At 43.5% G+C, this 19,893-nt stretch overlaps 1 protein-coding gene across 2 annotated transcripts in view; it reads left to right on the top strand.

Annotated features, from left to right (window-relative positions):
- The window catches only part of fat4 (FAT atypical cadherin 4), a 397,379-nt gene that overhangs the window by 238,783 nt on the left and 138,703 nt on the right, over positions 1-19,893 (top strand). For both annotated transcript variants that reach the window (XM_078539696.1, XM_078539702.1), the window contains exon 7: positions 292-466. In XM_078539696.1, the coding sequence (XP_078395822.1) occupies positions 292-466 (175 nt within the window). The remainder of the gene's footprint in view (positions 1-291; positions 467-19,893) is intronic.

Below are 19,893 nucleotides of genomic sequence, written 5' to 3'. Positions count from 1 at the left end.
ACCAATCCATTTCCCTTGAATGAAATGGTCGTCTGTCCCTCATTCCACCTCTGTTAAAAGCGGAATTGGGAAGAATCAAGGTGGGTTTGACTCCTGGTTCAGATTTTTTGCATTTTAATCACTGACACAACCTTAACGTAATTGTTTTTGAGAGTTAAGGTTCAGCCCTATCTTTTTGTTAGGTAGAGTGACCATAGCTAACAGATTAGTTTATATGTGGTCTCACCAATGCTACTCAGAATATTACTGTGACTTCATTGGACTTACATATCCTGTGGATTTATGCTATAGGTTGTAGCTCGTGATGATGACCAAGGGCTAAATGGCCAGCTGACTTACACAATTGTTGGTGGGAATGAAGAAGGAGCTTTTACTCTGACACCTAATGGGCAGCTAAGCCTGGTCATGAACCTGGATCGTGAAACAACAGCACAGTTTGTCCTGACAGTCATTGCTACAGATGCAGGTAAAAGCAACAGTCTCATCTGTATTTCAAAGTAGTTTACTCACACTATCTTGTTAAGTAAGAACATTTTGAATGTGTTGCTTGTGAGATCAAGCATCACCCCTAATGAAAAGGCAGATTGAATAATCAGGCACAGAGATCAGCAAATCCAATTTGCGGAACTGAATTTTCCAGTCATTAATTTTAAAGACTGGGAAAATTTGGATTCATGATTCCAATGCACTGATTCCCTATGCTTGAATCTCCTGATCAATGCTCTCAACAGCAAAGCATCCACCAGAAGCACAATCTTGTAAAATCTACTCTATAAATTAGTGAAAACTTCAAAGTTGCCATCCTTCTGGAACATTTTTATACAAAAATCCAACTGGGAACACATTTTTGTTGTTATTAATATATTCTTTCATGGGATTTCGGAGTCACTGGCAATGCCAACATTTGGTGCCCATCCCTAATTGCCCTTGAACTGAGTGGCTTGCTAGGCCATTTCCATGGGCAATTAAGAGTCAACCACATTGCTGTGGGTCTGGAGTCACATGTAGGCCAGACCAGGTAAGGACAGCGGATTTCCTTCCCTAAAGGACATTAGTGAACCAAATGGGTTTTTACGACAATGAATGATAGTCTATCCGAAATGGTGGCACAGTGGTAATGTTTTAAATGTAAACATGTGACTGAGAATCATTTAACTGACTGGTGTATACACTGATGGGCCAATCTAGCATGTCACACAGGAGTGTTTCCTTCATCCTGCTTCTTTCACTTTGCTTTATTATAACAAATGCAAATGTACTCTCCATTGACACTGTGGGAGCAATTTTATAAGTTTGTGCTGCATTGGGGAGCTTCACCTGCCAGTAACACAAATTGAGAATTCAGGCAGGCACAGCTCACAATTTCCTGACTATTCATTTTAATAGATGGGAAAATGTGGACATGTCACATCCAGGTTTATGAATTCTGCAGCTGGTGGGCATAGCTCCCTAATGGCAGTATGAGTACCATACAACTACAGAGTCGATGAGAAGCAAAACTGCTTGGCGTAAATGCATCCTCATATGTTCAGTGAGGATACTAATAAATGCAATATGGAGACTTGACATTGAAAAAATGAAATGTATATTTGTTTTATATATTCTTATGTCATTGTAATATTCCAAAGCATTTTACATGTTGAATTGCATCACTGCAAGATGAAAGAGTACAAGTGCATCAATGCCAGGCTGTAGAACTGAAATCTGGTGACAATCCAGGGCACAAACATCCAAAAAGTCAGTTTTCTATTTGATCTTCCTTTGTGTCATTGCAGTGAACTCAGCTGGCATGTCATTCCTGTAACTTGAGCTCTTTTAATCCACTGATTTTACAATGCTGCACCAGGCAAAGTAGGAATAAAGGAATTTCTAGATGACCCACATTCCACCATCCTGATCATCATCTGATATAACAAAAATGAAAATGCTGATTAATCAAAGCAATCAATATGTATCAATTAGTCCACAACAGACCCAGACATGACCCAAGATATACCTCTGTGGTGGAGAGCTTTGCGTAGCGAAGGTTCAGAATCACCTGTTCCTTCCAAGCTTGCTGTATGTCACATCTCAAGTTGCTCATCCATTGTTTCCAAAAGGTTATTTTTTGAAAGGAATCTAACTAATTAATTCCAGGCATGTTCCTATAACAAATTTGAAATATCACTGTCAATGATTAAACCACATTACCTTTCCGTGCCTCTTGTTTTCTGTATTTATTTTTCATAATCTATTTAATTTGCTCTCTTTGTCCCTTCATGTTACCCACTCTGCACAAATTCTTCAGGCAGGAGCAATACTGATGTATCAACTCACCATCAATAGGTTAAAAAGCACGTGGGATCCTTGGCTTTATTAATAGAGAAATAGAATATGTAGGCTGAGAACTTCTGCCCCCCCCCCCCCCCCCCCCACCCCCACCCCTATGAATTGACAGGCATCTCACTGTGATAATGATAGGTTGTAAAATCAGTCAAATCAATCATGCAGCACAAATCCTATAATAATGACCCTCAAGCTTATGTCAACAGGCAGAGTGAAATAATACTCCATGCCTCAGGGTGATTTTTGCGCTATGCACGCGAAAGAGTGCAGGCCCCGACTCAGCCTCCTCCTACCGCCCGCACAGGGAGCGCTCAACGCTTCTGAGTGCTCGTCACACTGGGTTGGCCTAATTGGCCTGCCCACATAAAATGACTGCATGCCCGCCCATGCCTGCTCCTGCTCAGCCTCCCTGACGGGGAGAAAATTCTCCCCTATGTGTGTGTGTGTGTGTGTGTGTGTGTGTGCTGAGAAAGGTAAAATTGTTTCAGTTTCATTTAGGTTGTTTGTCAGCCTTAGTGCCTGGGAGCCTGGATAGACTCCTGACTAAAGTCAGGTCTTTTAGGTTTGTTCATATATATGCATTTTTAATGAGGTATTGTAACTTCTGAAGTTAAAGAGTGTGGGTTAAAAGGGGTTAAAAGTTTAGTGAATTTGGGGAGAAAAACACAAATCAGAAAAAAACTTTACTGTTGCCTAGCAACGGTGGTCAAGTGACACAGATGCAGGGAAAAGACAGAGGAGCGGGTTCAGCGTGTGTCAGAGAGAGATGACAGGAATTTTAAGCTCTGTGATAAGAAAGACTACAAGGCTTTTGGGGACAGTAGTTGACTGAATAGTCAGTTTTAGAGTTCAGTACAGTGATCTGTTTAGCAGAGGTGCTACTGGAAGACTGAGTTTAGGGAACTCATTTGTTTGCTCTGCAGTTGAAGAAACAGTGAGTTTGGAGTGTGGTTTGGGTATCTCAGGGAGAGATACGATTTGGGTTGTTAAGGATCAAGTGAATGCTCAGGAATTCACCAGAAGGAAACCGTTTGCCACTGTGCCAGTCCCAAGCGAGAAGCCTTTGTGGAAAACTAGTGGTAACTCCTCACTGGTTTATGTGTCTGTAAAGATATTGCTGGGGTAAAGGAATAGTGAGAATTTGAATTGTTTCCTGTGAATTTGATCAGTAGCTTTCCTCCACAATTTCTAGAAAAAGTTAGGATCAAGCCTGGTTTCACTCTTGTTACAACCGCAGCTAATGTGAATAATGCTGAATAAGCCAGACCTCAGACTGAAATCCATCTCGTCTAATTGTAATCTTTTTTTTTGTACTGTAGAAAGGAGGAAGGAAAGTTACTGAATACAAAAGCACAGGACTCCAGTGATAACTTTTAAAATTTGAAGAATTAAAAATGTTTTTAAAAGATAGAAAAAAGCATAAATACACAAAATAAAAGATACACAGTTAGAAAAATCTTACAAAACAACCCCCAAAATGCTTTACCAAAGGTACGCAATAAAACTAACTTTTTAGCAACAGCCCTTATTGATTATGAACCATAACGTCCCAGAAATATTACCCAAATTGAGAAAATACTCTCGCTTTAAACAGAACATGACTTCCCGGAACAACTCCACACTGATATGGTTTTTCCAAAGGGAGATTTGAAACAAATGTTTCTCACAACAAATATTCTCCTGGCTCAAAACTAGAGTTCCTTTTCTTCAGTTAAAAGGTTTTCACAGCTTTTCCAGCACACTCCACTCACACAGGAATTGGCCTTCAGTGGGACGTAGCCCACAGCAACTCACTACAGCTGAAGGCCTGTTGTCATAAATGCCCTTTTCACCCCTTTCATCTTAGTCCTCCATTGTCTTCAAATATCTCTTCGAAAACTCAGTTTCCCAAATATTAAAACCTAGTTCACCACTATTTTTGGGTTGACAAGATTTTAAAACCCTACTCCTATTTACTCACAAATCTCCTGTAACATGCAAATGCTCTTTTTAACCTTTGAAACGGCTTTGAAATGCAGTAACACTTCATCAATTTCAACACTTAATCCCAAATGTAAATTTCAAATCTACTCTGTTTACTTGTAAGTTAAAACCTACCATTAAGCCTCATTACAAAATGCAAGACGATAACACCTCTACTCTTTTATCCCTTACTTTCTACGCACAATCTGGCTCCAACAACCTTGCCTTAGACTAACCCTGGACACACACAGACACAGCTTACTCTTACCTACACAGAATATATACATAAACACAGAAATATAAAAATATACACATATGATCACAGTCTGGGATCTGACTTGTCCAGTATTAACAGCAGCTGGGATTGTAACAATGTGGGGGCTCCCGTGGGATCAAAAACCCTTGAATTTAAGTGGGATCCGTGAATCCTTAAAGAAACGAGTATATGGATGTACTGGGCATGGGAACGGAATTTGCTGTGATGTATTTTACACTTGTTGGAACTCAAAAATGGCTTTGACTGTTGCTGAGGCTTTTCTGAGAGTAGAAAATGTAACAGTGGTTTATTTGAAATCCCTGACTACGGCTGCACTAAGAGAGTTGGCAGATGATTGAATGTAGAAATAAAAGCAGGATGTCGTAAGGATGATACGATTAAAGAAATGACCTGGCATTTAAAATTGAAAGAAGAGAAACCTGAAGCGTATCACAGTGAAAGTTGCAAATGAAGCAGCTTGAGATAGAAAGAGGTAGAGAAATGCAGACACTTAAACTTGAAAAGGAAGTGGACATGAAAAAACTTGAAATAGAAAAAGTAATGGAAATGCAAAAGCTCAAATTGCAAAGAGAGAAAGAAATCAGTATGAGCTAGCTAGAGAAAAGCTTAGATTAAAGAAAGAAAGGAGAAATAGTAGTTCAGAGGATGAGTCTGATTCCACTGAGGGTTTTGATTTAACTAAAAGTCTTTGTTTAGTGCCTAAGTTTACAGAGGATGAAGTTGGAAGATATTTCACCTGGTTTAAAAAGATAGCTGTGAAGTTGAAGTGACCAAAAGATGCTTGGACCTTAATGTTACAAAGTGCCCTTTCAGGTAGAGCTATGAATATGTGCACTAGTTTACCAGAAGAGCAATCTGCAGACAATGAAACAGATAAAAAGGCAATAATTAATTAGTTCTGTTGAAGGGTCATGAGGACTCGAAACGTCAACAGTGCTCTTCTCCACCGATGCTGCCAGACCTGCTGAGTTTTTCCAGGTGTTTCTGTTTCTGTTTTTGTTAATAATTAATGCTTACGAGCTTGTCCCTGAAGATTATCAATTAAAGTTTAGAACCATGAGGAGAAAACATAATCAGACATTTGTTGAATTTGCAAGGAAAAAAGAAATGCTGTGGGACCAGTGGTTTCAATCATTGAAGTTAGAGAGATTTTTTGAGAATGTGAGAGAAATTATGATTATGACAGAATTTTAAAATAGCACTCCAATAACCATGGGCAGAATTTTTAGCTCGGCGGGCGGGCATGAGCGTTAAATAAAGCGCGTTGACATCGGCCGAGCGTGCCAACATCAACGTGCACTCTCACGATATCTCGCTAGGCAGGCGCGCATTGGAGACGGAGGTGCGCCCGCCATTAATTAAGTGGCCAGTTAAGGCCTTTGAGACACCAGCCGTCTCCGACTTTACGTAGCCTGTGCGATTTTTAGGCCGTCGCACGGGCAAAACGGGCGGGCCACAAATTGCAAAACCTCATCTAGGGGCAGGATAAGAGTGGTCATTGACCTTGTCAATGCGATTAGTAAGGAGTTTAGGATATCACTTGCTGCTGCTTGCTTCTGTGAACAGGACAGCTTCATCTTGTTTCAGAGCTGCACTCAGAGAATTTTGAGGCTTCAGTTCAGGTTTCAGTGTTGTTTTCCAGGGCCCTGGAGCATTCATGCCACATGGACCTTTCCAGATATCAGACAGCCTTCCCTTACCCTGGTAATGGGGATTGTGGTCTTCACTGGAGGTGTCTCCTCTGAGGAGGAAGAGAGGGCCAGACGGGAGAGGAGGCCAGGTGTCCCCATGAAGCTTCCAGGGGGCCAACCTTTGAAAGGAGAGGCTCAGGCACAAGGGGCGCAGGGCCAACAGGAAGTCCAAGGCGTTAGGGGCCACAGAAGATGCTACTATCCTGCTCCCAGGGCTTACAGGCAGCTACCTCAATATGTCTGAGGTGCAATGCCGAAGGAGCCTCCACCTCTCCAGGGAGACTCTGACCTCTATTTATCAGATGATTGGGCCTGAGATCAGCTCCGACTGTTATGGGTGGACACCCCATGCCAGTGGCACTGAAAGTCACAGTGGCCCTTAACTTCTGTGCCTCCGGATCTTTCCAGGACTCAGTGAGGGATCTGTATGGAGTCTCCCAATCAGCTGTCCACAGTTGCGTCAAGCTAGTGACAGAAGCTCTGTTCAGGTGGGTAATGACATTTATTCATTTCGGTATGGATGAGGCCAGCCAGGCTGAGCGAATCCAAGGCTTTGCAGCAATTGCTGAGTTCCCCTGTGCCCAGGGTGCAATAGACTGCACACGTGTGGCCATCAAGGCGCCAGCAGGTGAGCCCGGTGCCTTCGTGAACAGGAAGGGCTTCCACTCCATGGACGTGCAGATAGTGTGTGATCACAGGATGCTGATTCTGCAAGTGTGTGCAAGGTACCCTGGCAGCTCCCATGATGCTGAGGCACTCCCAGGTGCCGAGGCTCTTCAGTGCTCCAGCCCGACTGGATGGATGGCTGCTGGGTGACAAGGGCTATCCTCTCTAGGAGAATGCTGAGGGCATGGATGCTGACATGGGTAACCTCCATGGAGGCAAGGACACCCAGGACGCTTTGATCCAACATTCCTTCAGCTAGCCTACCAAAGAAGAACCACCACCACATTCCAGTGCTGCAGGCTCCAAACTTGATCCCTGACAGGACCATTTCCTTATGAACAACATACACTATGTGCCTTTGCAATTAAGTTTCAAGAGACATACGTCCATCAAAACATCATGGCCTACCCTGCACCCACAGAACAAATGAAGCATAACAAAGGCCAATTGCACAAAATAACATCTCATTTACTTGTGAATGTCAAACATTGCTGAAATTAGCAATAACCGGTGATTTCAATCCCACCATGAAAAAATGTCAAGAAAAATGGGGGGACAAAAAATCACCCGTGATAGGGCCGTGTTGTGCTTAAGGTGCTTTAAGTTTTCGTTTGCGGGTACTATGTCTAGGTGCTCCCCCCTCACTAGAACTGGCATTGGAGACAGCCTGCTCACTCTGCTGTTTTGTTGGCCTTGATGACCTTGGCGGGTGTCCTCAGGCCAATGGAGCCTGTGCTGGCCCCGCCTGGGAGGGAGTGGCCAGTGCCACGGCTGGCATCTCCCCAGTCGCCGCAGCCTCATCAGATGCCACGGTCACTGGCTGAGGGGCAGAGGAGCTGCTGCCGTTATCCGGAGAGCTCTGAGAGGAGCCCGCCCAGAGACAACAGGCAGCATGTGCACCAACATGAGGTCACTCTGCTCCCTGTTCACCATTGATGGACGGGCACCTAGCTGGGATACTGGGTGCCCCATCCATCTCCCACACTGACACTGACCAGCTGGGGTCATTGCGGATGTGAGGGCTTGCAGTCCGAGTGCATCCCGAGGAACCCCGATTGAGTCCCTGGAGGAGGTTCTCCATGAGAGTCGCCATTCTCTCCATGGAGGAGGCATTGCGCTCGGCCATGAGGGTCAGCGCAGTGCTTATGCTCCGCAGGGACTTCTCCACACGGACACCATGGCACACATAACCTCATGTATGTCCGCCAGATCCTCCCGCAAACCTTACTGGACATCCAGCATCTGCTGCCTAAGAGGCACATCATCAGCCATTAACTGAGCATTGCCCTGGTCCCCAGCAGTCCTCTGACTGCCAGCACCCTGGGCACTCTCTGCCTCCGCCTGCACTTCAAGCTTATGTGAAGTGCCCTCACCAATGTGCAATGAGATTCTAGACGGCGATGTTAAGCCCACTGAGGAGGTGGTATCTGTGCTGGTGCCTGCTTGACAAAGGGAATGTGACCCATCTACGTGGTGAGCATGGTGCTCCTCCAGGGTCAGGGGTGGGCCTTCAGGGTCCTCATTATGAGCACCTGCTGGTGAATCTAAAAGGGACAAGAAGGACATGTCATTAGTTTAAGTCATGACACTGTCGCTCTGCATGCCTGGCACCCTGATGAGACAGAGGTATGCATCTGGTGCCCTCATCTTCTGATTATCAATGGGGGTTCCAGGTTCGACGCTCACATCAATATAAAGACTACACTGAAATGGTTGCAATAACCGACATTCTTACCTCAGTGCACTACACTCTTACCTTCCCCTGGCTCCCCAACCTCACTGCGGCCACTTGACCGAGGTGCATGGTGCCTCTCCAGCTCCAGGGCCTCCTGCTCCTACCGGGAGAGGATGAGGAGGTGTGGGGGTCCCCCGCCAGTCCACGACCTCTCAACATTGTTCTGGGATGTGTTCTCCTGAAAGGAGAGAGGGACATTGATTAGTCCACCCTGTACCTGCGTTGCCATTGCAGCCTGGCCACCCCCACCTGAGGAATACCTCGCAGGGCTCAGCAATTCGTGACCTTGGAGCCGCAAGGCACTCAGTCCAAGCAGCCAGGCTCACCCCCTTGGCCAGATCCTGCCTCATTGACATTTTCCACTCGCGCTCTAACACATCTGAGGTCCATGGGGTGAATGGGCATTTCTTAACTGTTCTGCAAAGTGACCCATGACAACACAGTACTCACACTTCCCAATCGCAGGAGATCATTGAAGCCCTTCCGGCACTGCACCCATGTGCGCCTCACCACATCATGGCTACTGACCCTGGATGCCACCTCATCCCAGGTCTTTTTGGTGAGGTTGCCAGGGAGGGGCCTCCTCCTCCCATCTCTAGGGACAAGGGTTTCTCTCTTCGCTACCACCTCCTCCAGGAGGGCAGCGAGACACTCATCCAAGAAACACGGGGCTGACTGCCCCACCGACCTGCCCTCTTGCTGTGTCCACCCTCAACGGATTCCATTATGCGGACTTCAGCATCCTCCCATGGCAGCATTCCAGGGGCTGCCGAGGCCGCTTTTCAATTGGCCACCGGGTTGCCATTGGATCCGGCAGACATCATGCCCCCAACCCACCCCTTCCCGCTCATTCACAAGCCGCGTTTCACGCCAGGCAGGCCTTAATTGGCCCACCAGCATAAAACCACGGTGCGCTGCCAATTGCAGGCGGTGGTCGGCTTCCCAATCCCCCCCCCACCTCGCCAATCCCACACTCCAAGGGCAAAATCCTGACCCATGAAGACTTATTTAGATAAGCGTCAAGTATCAAAGAGCCAAGAATCAGCAGTTTTGGCTAATACCTATGTTATCTCACACAGAGAGTTCCAAGTGGGGAAATGGTCATATGGGATTCAACAGGGAAATTGGAAGAATAGAAAATCTGGTGATGGAAAAGGCACTAGTTCTAGGGAACAGATGGAAGGATGCCAAAATATTAAAGTGGATAGGTTAGAACCTAAAGGTGATGTAAAAAAATGTATGTTCCCATTGCAATAAAACTGGACTAAAGCTAATTGCTGGAAATTAATTGGGAGACCTATTGCAGTAATAGGGGTGCCTAAAGAATCTTTAGAAAACATTATTTTAGGGAAGGCGAAAGTGACAAAACAGTAGCCAGAGCGCAGGTGCAAAATGAAGGCTTAGAATCTACCAAAGAGGTAGAGATAATTCCTCAGACTCGTCAAGTAAATTCAGAAAAATGTATTGTGAAAGGGTTTAAAGATTTTGTTTGTAGAGGAGGGGGTTCTCTTATTCTCCTAATCAAAGAGATAAACCAATAAAGATACTGAGAGACACTGGAGCAAGTCAGTCACTGATGCTGACTGATGAAAGAATATGTCTTCCAGAGGGGTTAATGAAGGAAAAAACTATTAATTGGAGGTATCCGCAGATATTATAAACTGGTTCCATTATATAGAGCTGGATTAAAGAGTAATTTAGTAAATGGAGAGGTTATAGTTGGAGTAGTGCGTAAAATGCCTAAAGCATGAACTCATTCCATTTTGGGGAATGACCTGGCTGGCTCAAAAATATGAGCTTCACCGAGGGTGTTGGAACAACCAGTGGAAGTGAAAGAAACCCAGATGCTACAAGGGGAACATCCTGGATTGTTTCCTGACTGTGTATTGATTATATAGCCCATAAAACTAGACAGGAAGAGGAAGAATCTATGAAAAACGGAGATGAAGAAGAAATTCAGTAATCTGACACTATTTTCGAAAACCCACCTTGTTTAGTAGAAATGCTGATCCTGAGTTGAGAGAACTGTATCAAACAGCCTACTGAATCAGAACCAATACCTGTGTGTTATTATTTAAAAGACAAAGTGCTAACAAGGTAATGGAGACCACCTCAAGTACCAAGGCCTGAGTTGTTCGGTCGTCAGGCGCGCGCGTTCGGCGGGCCCGGGAGCGGCCGGGAAACAAACCCCCGACCGTGATTGGCCCCTGACCGCGATTTCATGCTGGCTGGCCAAGCAACGGCCAGCCAGTGTGAAACACGTGCTGAAAAGCTCAGCGCTACCGGGGTGGGGGCAGGAAGAGGGCGGGCAACGACGTCGCCAGGGGCGCAGAAGAGCGCCGCGAGAGGGCTCCCTGAAGGCAGATAGCTGCCTCAGGGAGCTGCAGACCTGCAAACAATAAAATAAAACCCTAAAAAGCTGCAAAAAAATGTCCATGAATCACAATCAAGCACCTGAAAGCATACCTCATAAAAATGCTGTCCGCAGATATATCTTTTTATTTTATTTCCTAACGGAGATTTCATCCCACCCATGGACGAGGTTTCATCAAAAATGTAAAGGCCGCCTGGCCAATGTGCCTGTCTGCCAACCTTACCGGTTGGACGGGCCACGAAAATTCGCAGACAATTCCCCTTTGAGATTAATGGCTTGCTTAATCGCCGGAGGGTGCACTTCCGACTTCTGCGCGTGCCCGCCAAGCGAAATATCACGTGAGCGCGCGATGACATCGGGACACTCGTCCGGCGTCATCTCGCACGATTTTACGCCCGATCGGGTTGGGTGCGCATCCGCCTGTGGGATGTAAAATTTTGCCCCAGCAGTTGAGTGGGCAATAATTCACCAGGTGGTAGCTCCATCTGAGTATTGTAACAAAATTTTACAAGTGGCTCACAAAATCTCGGTGGCAGGTCACTTGGGTATTAGGAAAATGCAGACCAAAATAATGGAACATTTTTATTGGCCAAGATTGCATAGAGACATGGTTGAATTCTGCCAGACATGTCATACATATCAGGTAGTGGGAACAAACTCCAATCATCAATTAAGCCAGCTTTAATTCCAATACCAGATTTTGAGGAACTGTTCAGCAGGGTCTCAAAGGACTGTGTAGGAATCCTACCTAAAACAGAAGTGGGAATCAATATCTTTTAACAATTATGGATGTTTCAACAAGATTTCCTAAGGCAGTGCCTTTGGAGAAGATGCGGCAAAAGTGATAGTGGAAAAGTTAGTTCAATTTTTTACATTATTTGGATTACCTAAGGAAATACAACCCGACCAAGGCTCAAATTTTATGTCACAAATATTCAAAGAAATAATTAATAGCTTGGGAATAAAACAGTTTAAATCTTGAGCTTATCATCCACAATCACAAGGGATGTTAGAAAGATGGCATCAAACTTTAAAGACCATGATTAACGCCTATTGTCAGGAATTCCCTAATGATTGGAATAAAGGAATTCCATTTTTACTGTTTGACCTGATATATGGGCATGAGGTGGGAGGACCCCTTAATTAAGGAAACATTTATAAACCAAAGCTCAGAGACTGCACTTTTGCCCCATGTGTCAAATTTCCGGGAGAGATTAAGCAAAACATGTGAGCTGAGCAAAGGACATTTGAAAATCGCTGAGCAATGAAAGCTAGAACAGATAAAGCCAAAGCTCGAAATTTTGTCGCTGGAGACAAGGTGTTATTATTGTTACCTGTCTCTGGTGAACCATTAAAAGTGAGGTTCACTGAACCTTATCAAATCAAAAAGAAACTCAATGATGTAAATTATATAATGAGTACTCCAGAAAGGAGGAAGAGTCAGCGAGCGTGTCACTTTAATATGTTAAAGCGATATGACAGGGAAGATAGTCAGCATAAGGGTGTATTTACAGCAGTAAAAAAAAAGTAGGTAGTGAAAAAAAGATATCAGAACACTCTAAGATTGAATCAGAAGTTAAGAATTCTAAAGTCGACCCTCAAGTAATTAGATTGGATAATACAGAGGTGCCACTGGGAGACTGAGCTTAGGGAACTCATTCGTTTGCTCTGCAGTTGAAGAAACTGAGTTTAAAGTGCAGTTTTTGGGTATCGCGGGGAGAGATACGAGTTGGGTGAGAAACATCAAATGAATGTTCTGGAATTCACTGGAAGAAAACCGTGTGCAACTGTACCTGTCCCAAGTGAGAAGCCTTTGGGCAGAATTTTGCCCTTACCAGTAGGCTCAGCAGGGGGGCAGGCGGGAGTGGTCGGGAAACTGACCGCCGCCCGCAATCGGGGCTGGACCGCGATTTCACGCTGGCGGGCCAATTAGGGCCCACCCAGCGTGAAACGCACGCTTCGCCGCTGCCTGTGTTGGGGGTGGGGGAGGGAGGGGTGGAGGAGGAGGGCATGAGCACAAGTTCGCACATGCATGCGGTGCACACTGGAAAAGAGCCCTGAGGCACAGAGCTGCCTCAGGGAGATGAAGGTATGAAAAATTAAAAATAGAGCATTTTGAGATGTTAGAAAACATGTCCCCTCATGTGACTCTGTCATGTTATGTGATGTCATGTGACTCTCACATGAGCAGGGACATGTTAGAAATCAGCATGAAATTCATTGTTTAATGACGGATCGAAACCTCATCCCGCCCGTGGATGAGGTTGGGCAAAAAATGCAACGGCCGCTTGGCCTTTTCGCCTGCCAGCCAACCATAATATTGGACGGGCAGCAAAAAATTTTAATCAATTAGATTATTAATGGTCTTAATAGACCTTTTAATTGTCGGCAGGGGCGCTGCCAACTCCTGTGCGTGCCCGCCAACTGAAATATCGCACAAGTGCGCAATGACGTCGGGATGCTTGCCTGACATCATCGCACGTCATTTTACGCTCGCTTGGGTCGGGCGCGCGCCCGCCTAACCAGCAAAAATTCCTGCCCTTTGTGTCAAGCTAGTGGCAACTCTTCACTGGTTTATGTGTCTGTAAAGATATTGTTGGGGTAAAGGAACAGTGAGAATTTAAATTTTCTGCTTGCGCTTGTATTGAGATTTTCCAACCTTTTTGTCTGGTGTAATATAATTCACTTTTCTTGTTTTAATAAGTATTTTATTCTTTGTATTGGAAGTACATCAACAGACTCCTGTGAATTTGCTCAATAGCCCTCCTCGATTGTTTCTAAAACAAGAAGTTAAAATCTGTCAAGCCAGGTTTCATTCTGGCATCTGACTTGTCTGGTATTAACAGCAGCTGGGATCGTTACAAGTGTGACAGTTCCCTTCACATCTTGACAGTTCCCTTGATGGCTTGACAGTAATGAGCTTGACAGTTCCAATGAGTTTATCTTGACACACATTCATGTCTAATTTTAACAATCCTAAAGAGCACTTGATCTTTCCCAAAGGGAGACATTAACGAATGTTACAAAAATTCAGGCCTTAATCTTACAGGGCCAAAGGGCATGGTGATGGGACAAGAAAAGAAACAAAGTCACAAAAGATATACCTAGAGCTGGTTGCTGCTGCCAGAGAATGAAAATAAATGAAAACCCGATACATGCAAAGGAAATAAAACAAAATGGGGATTGGAGGAACAGAGGGCAAAGGTTACAGCCTGAAGTTGATGAACTCAAATGTTGATCCAGAAGGCTGTAATGTACTTAATCCAAAAGTGTGCTGTTTCCAAGCTTATGTCGATGTTCATGAGAACAGTGCAATAGGCCGATGAGAGAGAAGTCAGCATGAAAGCAAGTTGGAAAATTAAAATGAGAGGCTACCAGAAGCCCGGGGTCCTGTTTATGGACCCAACAGAGGTGTTCTGCAAAGCATCACCCAATCTGTGTTTGTTTTTCCACCCCACCCCCACCCCTATCTTGGTTCCTTTTCTTTGCATGTTTCGGCTTTTCTCTTATTTTTGCTTTCTGACTGCAGCAGCTCTTCCCCGGGCTCATCTTTTGTTTCTTTGTTTCTCTTCTTTCCTCATCACCATTCCCTTTGGCCCTGTTGGACTAACTCTACTGTCATCCAGTCTCTCCTGTCTTCCAACGTATCACAGGCCTTCCTTATGTTGTTTTTTTCCCACCCACCCTTTCACATTCCTAACTTTTCCAGTTCTGATGAAAGGTCATTGACCTGAAACGTTAACTATTTCTCTCTCCACAGGTGCTGCCCAACCTACTGAGCACTTCCAGCAGTTTCTGTTTTTATTTCAGATTTCCAGCATGTGCAGTATTCTGCTTTTCGACACCATCTATAGGAAGATGTTAAACTTTTATGAAATACTAGTAAGACCTTAGCTGGATAATTGCATTAATTCTGGGCACCACACTTCAGGAAGGCTGGCAAGGCCTTAAAGAGGGTGCAGAACATTTACTGGAATGGTATCAAGGATGAGGAACTTCAGTTTTGTCAAGAGACTGGAGAAACTGGCAGAGAAGGTTAAGAGAATATTTGATTGAGATGTTAAAATCATTAAGGGGCTTGATATGTTAAGTACATAGAAATTGTTTCCAGTGACGGAAGGGTCAGTAACTAGCTACAATCATGGTCACTTTTTTTTTTGCCCAATTTAAATTCTCTACCACCCTAAGCCCCCACCACACCCCCCACTCCCTTCTCACACACCACTCCCCACCCACCCCCACCTTCTGTAGGCAGTTGCAATCTCTGTTAGCACTTGCAGCACTGATAGTCTGGTACCTTGCTTGAATTTGGCAGCATGTACAATGGATGATGCCTGATTACCTTGCTTAATTACAGCAAGCCTCTCTTGCCTCAGTCATTTTCAATAAATGCTAGTGGCTGGAAAATAGTTCATAATCAAGCAGTTGCCTTTCTCTCAATTAATGGTGTAAACTCTTATAGGACAAAATGCATTTCAACAGAAAGTGCAAAGTCACAAAGAATCTGTGTGAGTAAGCAACATTCATTATGCCTATGTACATGAGAGTTCGTGTTTATTATGAGTATAATCGTAAGCCCCTTTTTTCTGGGGCTTCTGTCATCCCTAATCTACATAAAAGTTGATAAGTTGATCCTCTCCCATTGCAGGACCTGATAGGTCATGAGATCAGTAAACATCAGACCTGGCAACCAGACAGGGGCCCTTCAAACCCCCTCATTATTTTTTTTGCTAACCAAATATGTTTGTATTCCAGATCCAACCAGTGTTTTATTTATTGGCAGGGTCCTAGAATAATGCAGCAGTATAATCTGTCAACTGTATTTCAACTATCTTATTATAAAATGATTGCAGACTGTTACTTTTAATTTCTTAAAATGCTTATTTTTCCAGAGAGTATTTAGTAATAGATGTTGAAGGATGGGTTCCAGCTGTGGTAGGATACAGTGCATACTGTGTAAAATGATGGCGACAGTTATACATGCCCTGGCTGTACAGTTCCTTTAGATATACGTCGTCAATTCCTTACTCTAAACTAGGCATCTCTACATGTAGCAGAAAAGCCAGAATCAGGACAGCTTATCTTCTGGTGGGTAACCCAGTTTTATTTTGTTTGTTCAATATTATTGCAGCAAGAAAATAGGTTTTTTCTTTCAAAAAGTGTTATGTGACATTAGGAAAGAAGAAAGTATAGGACAAAAAAAAGTCATTTGATCCATCAAACCTACCTCTTCCGCATATCATACACAATTCACCCTTTTACAGACTCTACCTCACTTGTAGTATATCCTGAGGTAAAGTTTTGTAGAATTTCCTCCTGTTCCCCCAAAGATAATCAGGTAAAATTCTTTTCAATGTGCCACTATTTACTGTTGGCTGACTGCCCTCCACAGCCAACCCATGTCTTGGCCCCAGCAGCACATGAACCAGTACATTTAATTAACCTAGGTCCTGTTCATATGTATTACATCTCCCCTGCAAACACACATGAACCCCCTCACCATCTGTACTGTGTATACAATGCAGCTTTTTTGCATTTAAAATCTTAGCTTTTCCATTTAATTTTCACAATTTTCAATGCTTTTTTACCTGCTACTTCACAATAATTTCATTTCTCACATGTTGTTTAGACAATTGTTTCAGGAAGAATAACACCACAGACACTTAAGAGTGAGAAAAAGGTCTTTGCAAATACAATTTGTCTTTGAGACTGTCTGAAGGGATTGTACATCAGACGTTGTAAAAGGCTAAGAAATCTCAAACACATGCTTCCTTGACAAAAGGTTGAACACAGGCCAGAATGTTGGGAAGTTCATTATTCTGAGTTTCAATATTAAAGATTCTCAGATTTGAAAGCTTTACACAATAAAGAAGTTGACAGAAACATGTGGATTGTGCTTCAAGTTTTGTGTACCAATCTGATTAACTGGTTGTGTCCATTTCCAATGACAATTTTGCACATTACAGATTTTTTTCTCAAATTGTAAATCAGAAGAGCGCAACTTTCCTTTTGTTCTGTGCATTCAAGACATAAGGGGCTGAATCGTCCCAGATTTGCACAAAGTACGGTAATGAGCAGGAAAAACAACATTTTGCCCAGCAGCTGCAGTGGCAGCTTTTCACACCATATTGTCCTCATTAATCATACATTCCCATGAAATTAGCCGTTTTGATGGCAGGTGGGCTCCGATTCACCCGCCACGCCGTCAACTCACCGCTTCATGATGCCAGGTGTCACATTTAAAGTGCAGCTGCACGCACACCTCTCAGTGCTTCCAGCCCAGGACTGCTGCAAAGAAGACATGGCCCCCGAAAGGCAAGAAGACTTCCTTCAGTACAGCCCTCGCCCTGCAGCCTCTTCCCTTGCCCAAGGTGTGTTTCTGCGGATGTTAGAACATGGGCCTAGTTAGACTTACAAGCTGTGTCTCTGTTAATTTTCAGATAGGATGGAAAAGGTGTTCCCATCAGCTTTGGCACAATTTCCTGCCAGTGATACTTTTTACATTAATACTGCATTAAAATTCAGAAAGCGATGATTTATCAGTAGTTATTTAGTATTTTAATGCAATATTAATGAGGAAAAAACCTTAACTACATTTCAGGGAACCACAAGTAAAGTATTGCCCAAAAGTCGTGGTAGAGGTTGAGAATTACATTCATCTTTTAACAAAAAATGATGCTTCCCTCATGGTTTGCAATATGCTAATTAAACTGCAGGACTGCACTTTGAAATATGTAACTTTTGAGGAGGTCGTTAGGCGTTAAAGAGACACGCTGACGTTTATCCACGGTTTATTAAAAGGAATTCCATTTAGAGCTTGCTCAGACTAGGATATTAATGTATATTTGAAATTATTTCTGTAACATTTGTGAGAATAGATTGCCAACTGTAGCCTGAAAACTGAAGCAGTTATTGCAGCTGCAAGTGTGTTCAGCTGTGCATGCTTAAGAGACGGTGTTAACTGGAGCGCTGAGTTCCAAACTGGCAATGTTGGTATCAGATCAGCAGTACATGCTGATTGACATCATTATCTGCATATGCTGCATATCTCCAACAGATGATCCTTGCATGCACGCTAACACCAAAACACCATCCGGGGCGGCTCACACTAGATGTGTGTTGCCCGTGCCGCGGAGACCATTTTTGAGCCAAAACGCACCAAAAAGAACATGTGCTAAGGAGTTAAATTTTGCAGCCAAAATTTGTAGGAAACTATACTTTAGAACTTAATTATCTTTAAGCTTTTTTTTATTATGCATTAAAGGAGACCTTTTAGATGTAATTGTGATACTTTCTCTTTTAAATCTCGCAACAAAATCTCTTGAGTGACATATAATCCAAGTGACATATAATCCCAGTTGGCTATATATAACTAGCAGCCAGAATTACTGACACGGCCTGGATGTTAGGCAGTACTGTTTTTTAGTTTGACTGACTTGTTTATGCTTCACAGAGAATTTCAGTAAATCGTTTTTTTCATTTATTTTTAAAGTGAAATTAAATATAATGCCAGACTTACCATATTTGTACCCTGGGAAGCACTCGACTACTCTATCGCCAAGGCTGCAGGATGACTCAGTCCAACTAGCATGCACTGTGGAAATGGAATGAACATTTTGATCTTGAAATTCTTGGAGGGAAAATACAGAAAGCCCTGTTCCCCACCCTCTCCTGGGGTGGTGGTAATCCCCAGGAATTTGAGACAGATCCCGGATTTGCCAGGATTTCACCCCATTTTTTTGTGGTCCTTTAAATTCCACCATGCATCAATCTTCCAGCTGCCCTCCCTACATCAAGGGGATGTGATTGGGTAAATTCCTGGGATTTCCACCCTTCGCAACCTACAGCTTAACTTTCCAAGAGCTCTTAGGGGGAAAACCTTTAGACCCCACTTCTCTTTAGGGTCTTGCTGGGCCTCAACCCTGCTGTTGGATGATTCTGCTCCGTCATTGGTCTTTTTAGGGGTCAGTGCTGATGTGCCAGCCCTGGCTATGCAAACGACCCCTTCTCTAGGATTTGCGATAGGATTTCATACCCAGGGCTCGAGAGGATGGAAATTCCGCTCCGCTGCATATGTGCCAGTGGAGCAGACTCCCAGGAATTTCAGTTTCCTTTTATCTATTGGCCTTAAGGGTCTGCAGTGAAATGAGACATGTGGCTAGTTCTGGCAGATGTAAAGCACAAGCCTTAAAGGGACCGCTGAAGGCTGCTGAAGCAATAGTCCAATATATTTTTAACCTGTATTTTTGTGGGTCCAGAAGGATTAGGAGTGTCCCTCCTAGGCCCACAAAAATACCTCAGCCTGTTCCCTGTCTGTGTGATTGATTCAATCTGGTTCAGAGAAAAGGAAGGAGCATAAAAATATTTGAGACAAGCAATTCTTTGTGAAAACCACTAAAAAAGTGAATAGAGCATCAGAGAAAATATGATCTAAATGAATTGCTTTAAAGAAAAAAAAATAACTGAGAGGTGAGGATCTTCCACTTAACTCAGTTTTGTTGTTACTTTGTCTAACACTGGAAGACACTAGCCTCTAGAAAGACATGGTAGAATATTTTCTGAAGTACCATTATGAAGTTAGGAGCGAGGATAGTGTACCAAGTCTCCTTGGCAGAGCATTGTATTAAACTTTACAAGCAAGCTATAAAGTCATTTAAAGGTAAACTATCACTTGGAAAAAATTTTATGCATAGTGTAAAATCCATTTCAAACAATATTTACACAATAAAACATCTCTATTTACTGCAAGAAATAAGCACTATCTTTATTTATATTTCCATCATGCAACAAACAGGAAACTGTCCATTAAAACAGATGTTGATAATACACAGCTGTTATTGGGTTTGTAAATTTGTATTAACAA

Source organism: Cetorhinus maximus, chromosome 1, assembly GCF_964194155.1.
Source record: "Cetorhinus maximus chromosome 1, sCetMax3.hap1.1, whole genome shotgun sequence".
Lineage (NCBI taxonomy): Eukaryota > Metazoa > Chordata > Chondrichthyes > Lamniformes > Cetorhinidae > Cetorhinus > Cetorhinus maximus.
Note: the sequence above shows the minus strand (reverse complement) of the source record. Positions and strands in the feature narration are given on the sequence as shown.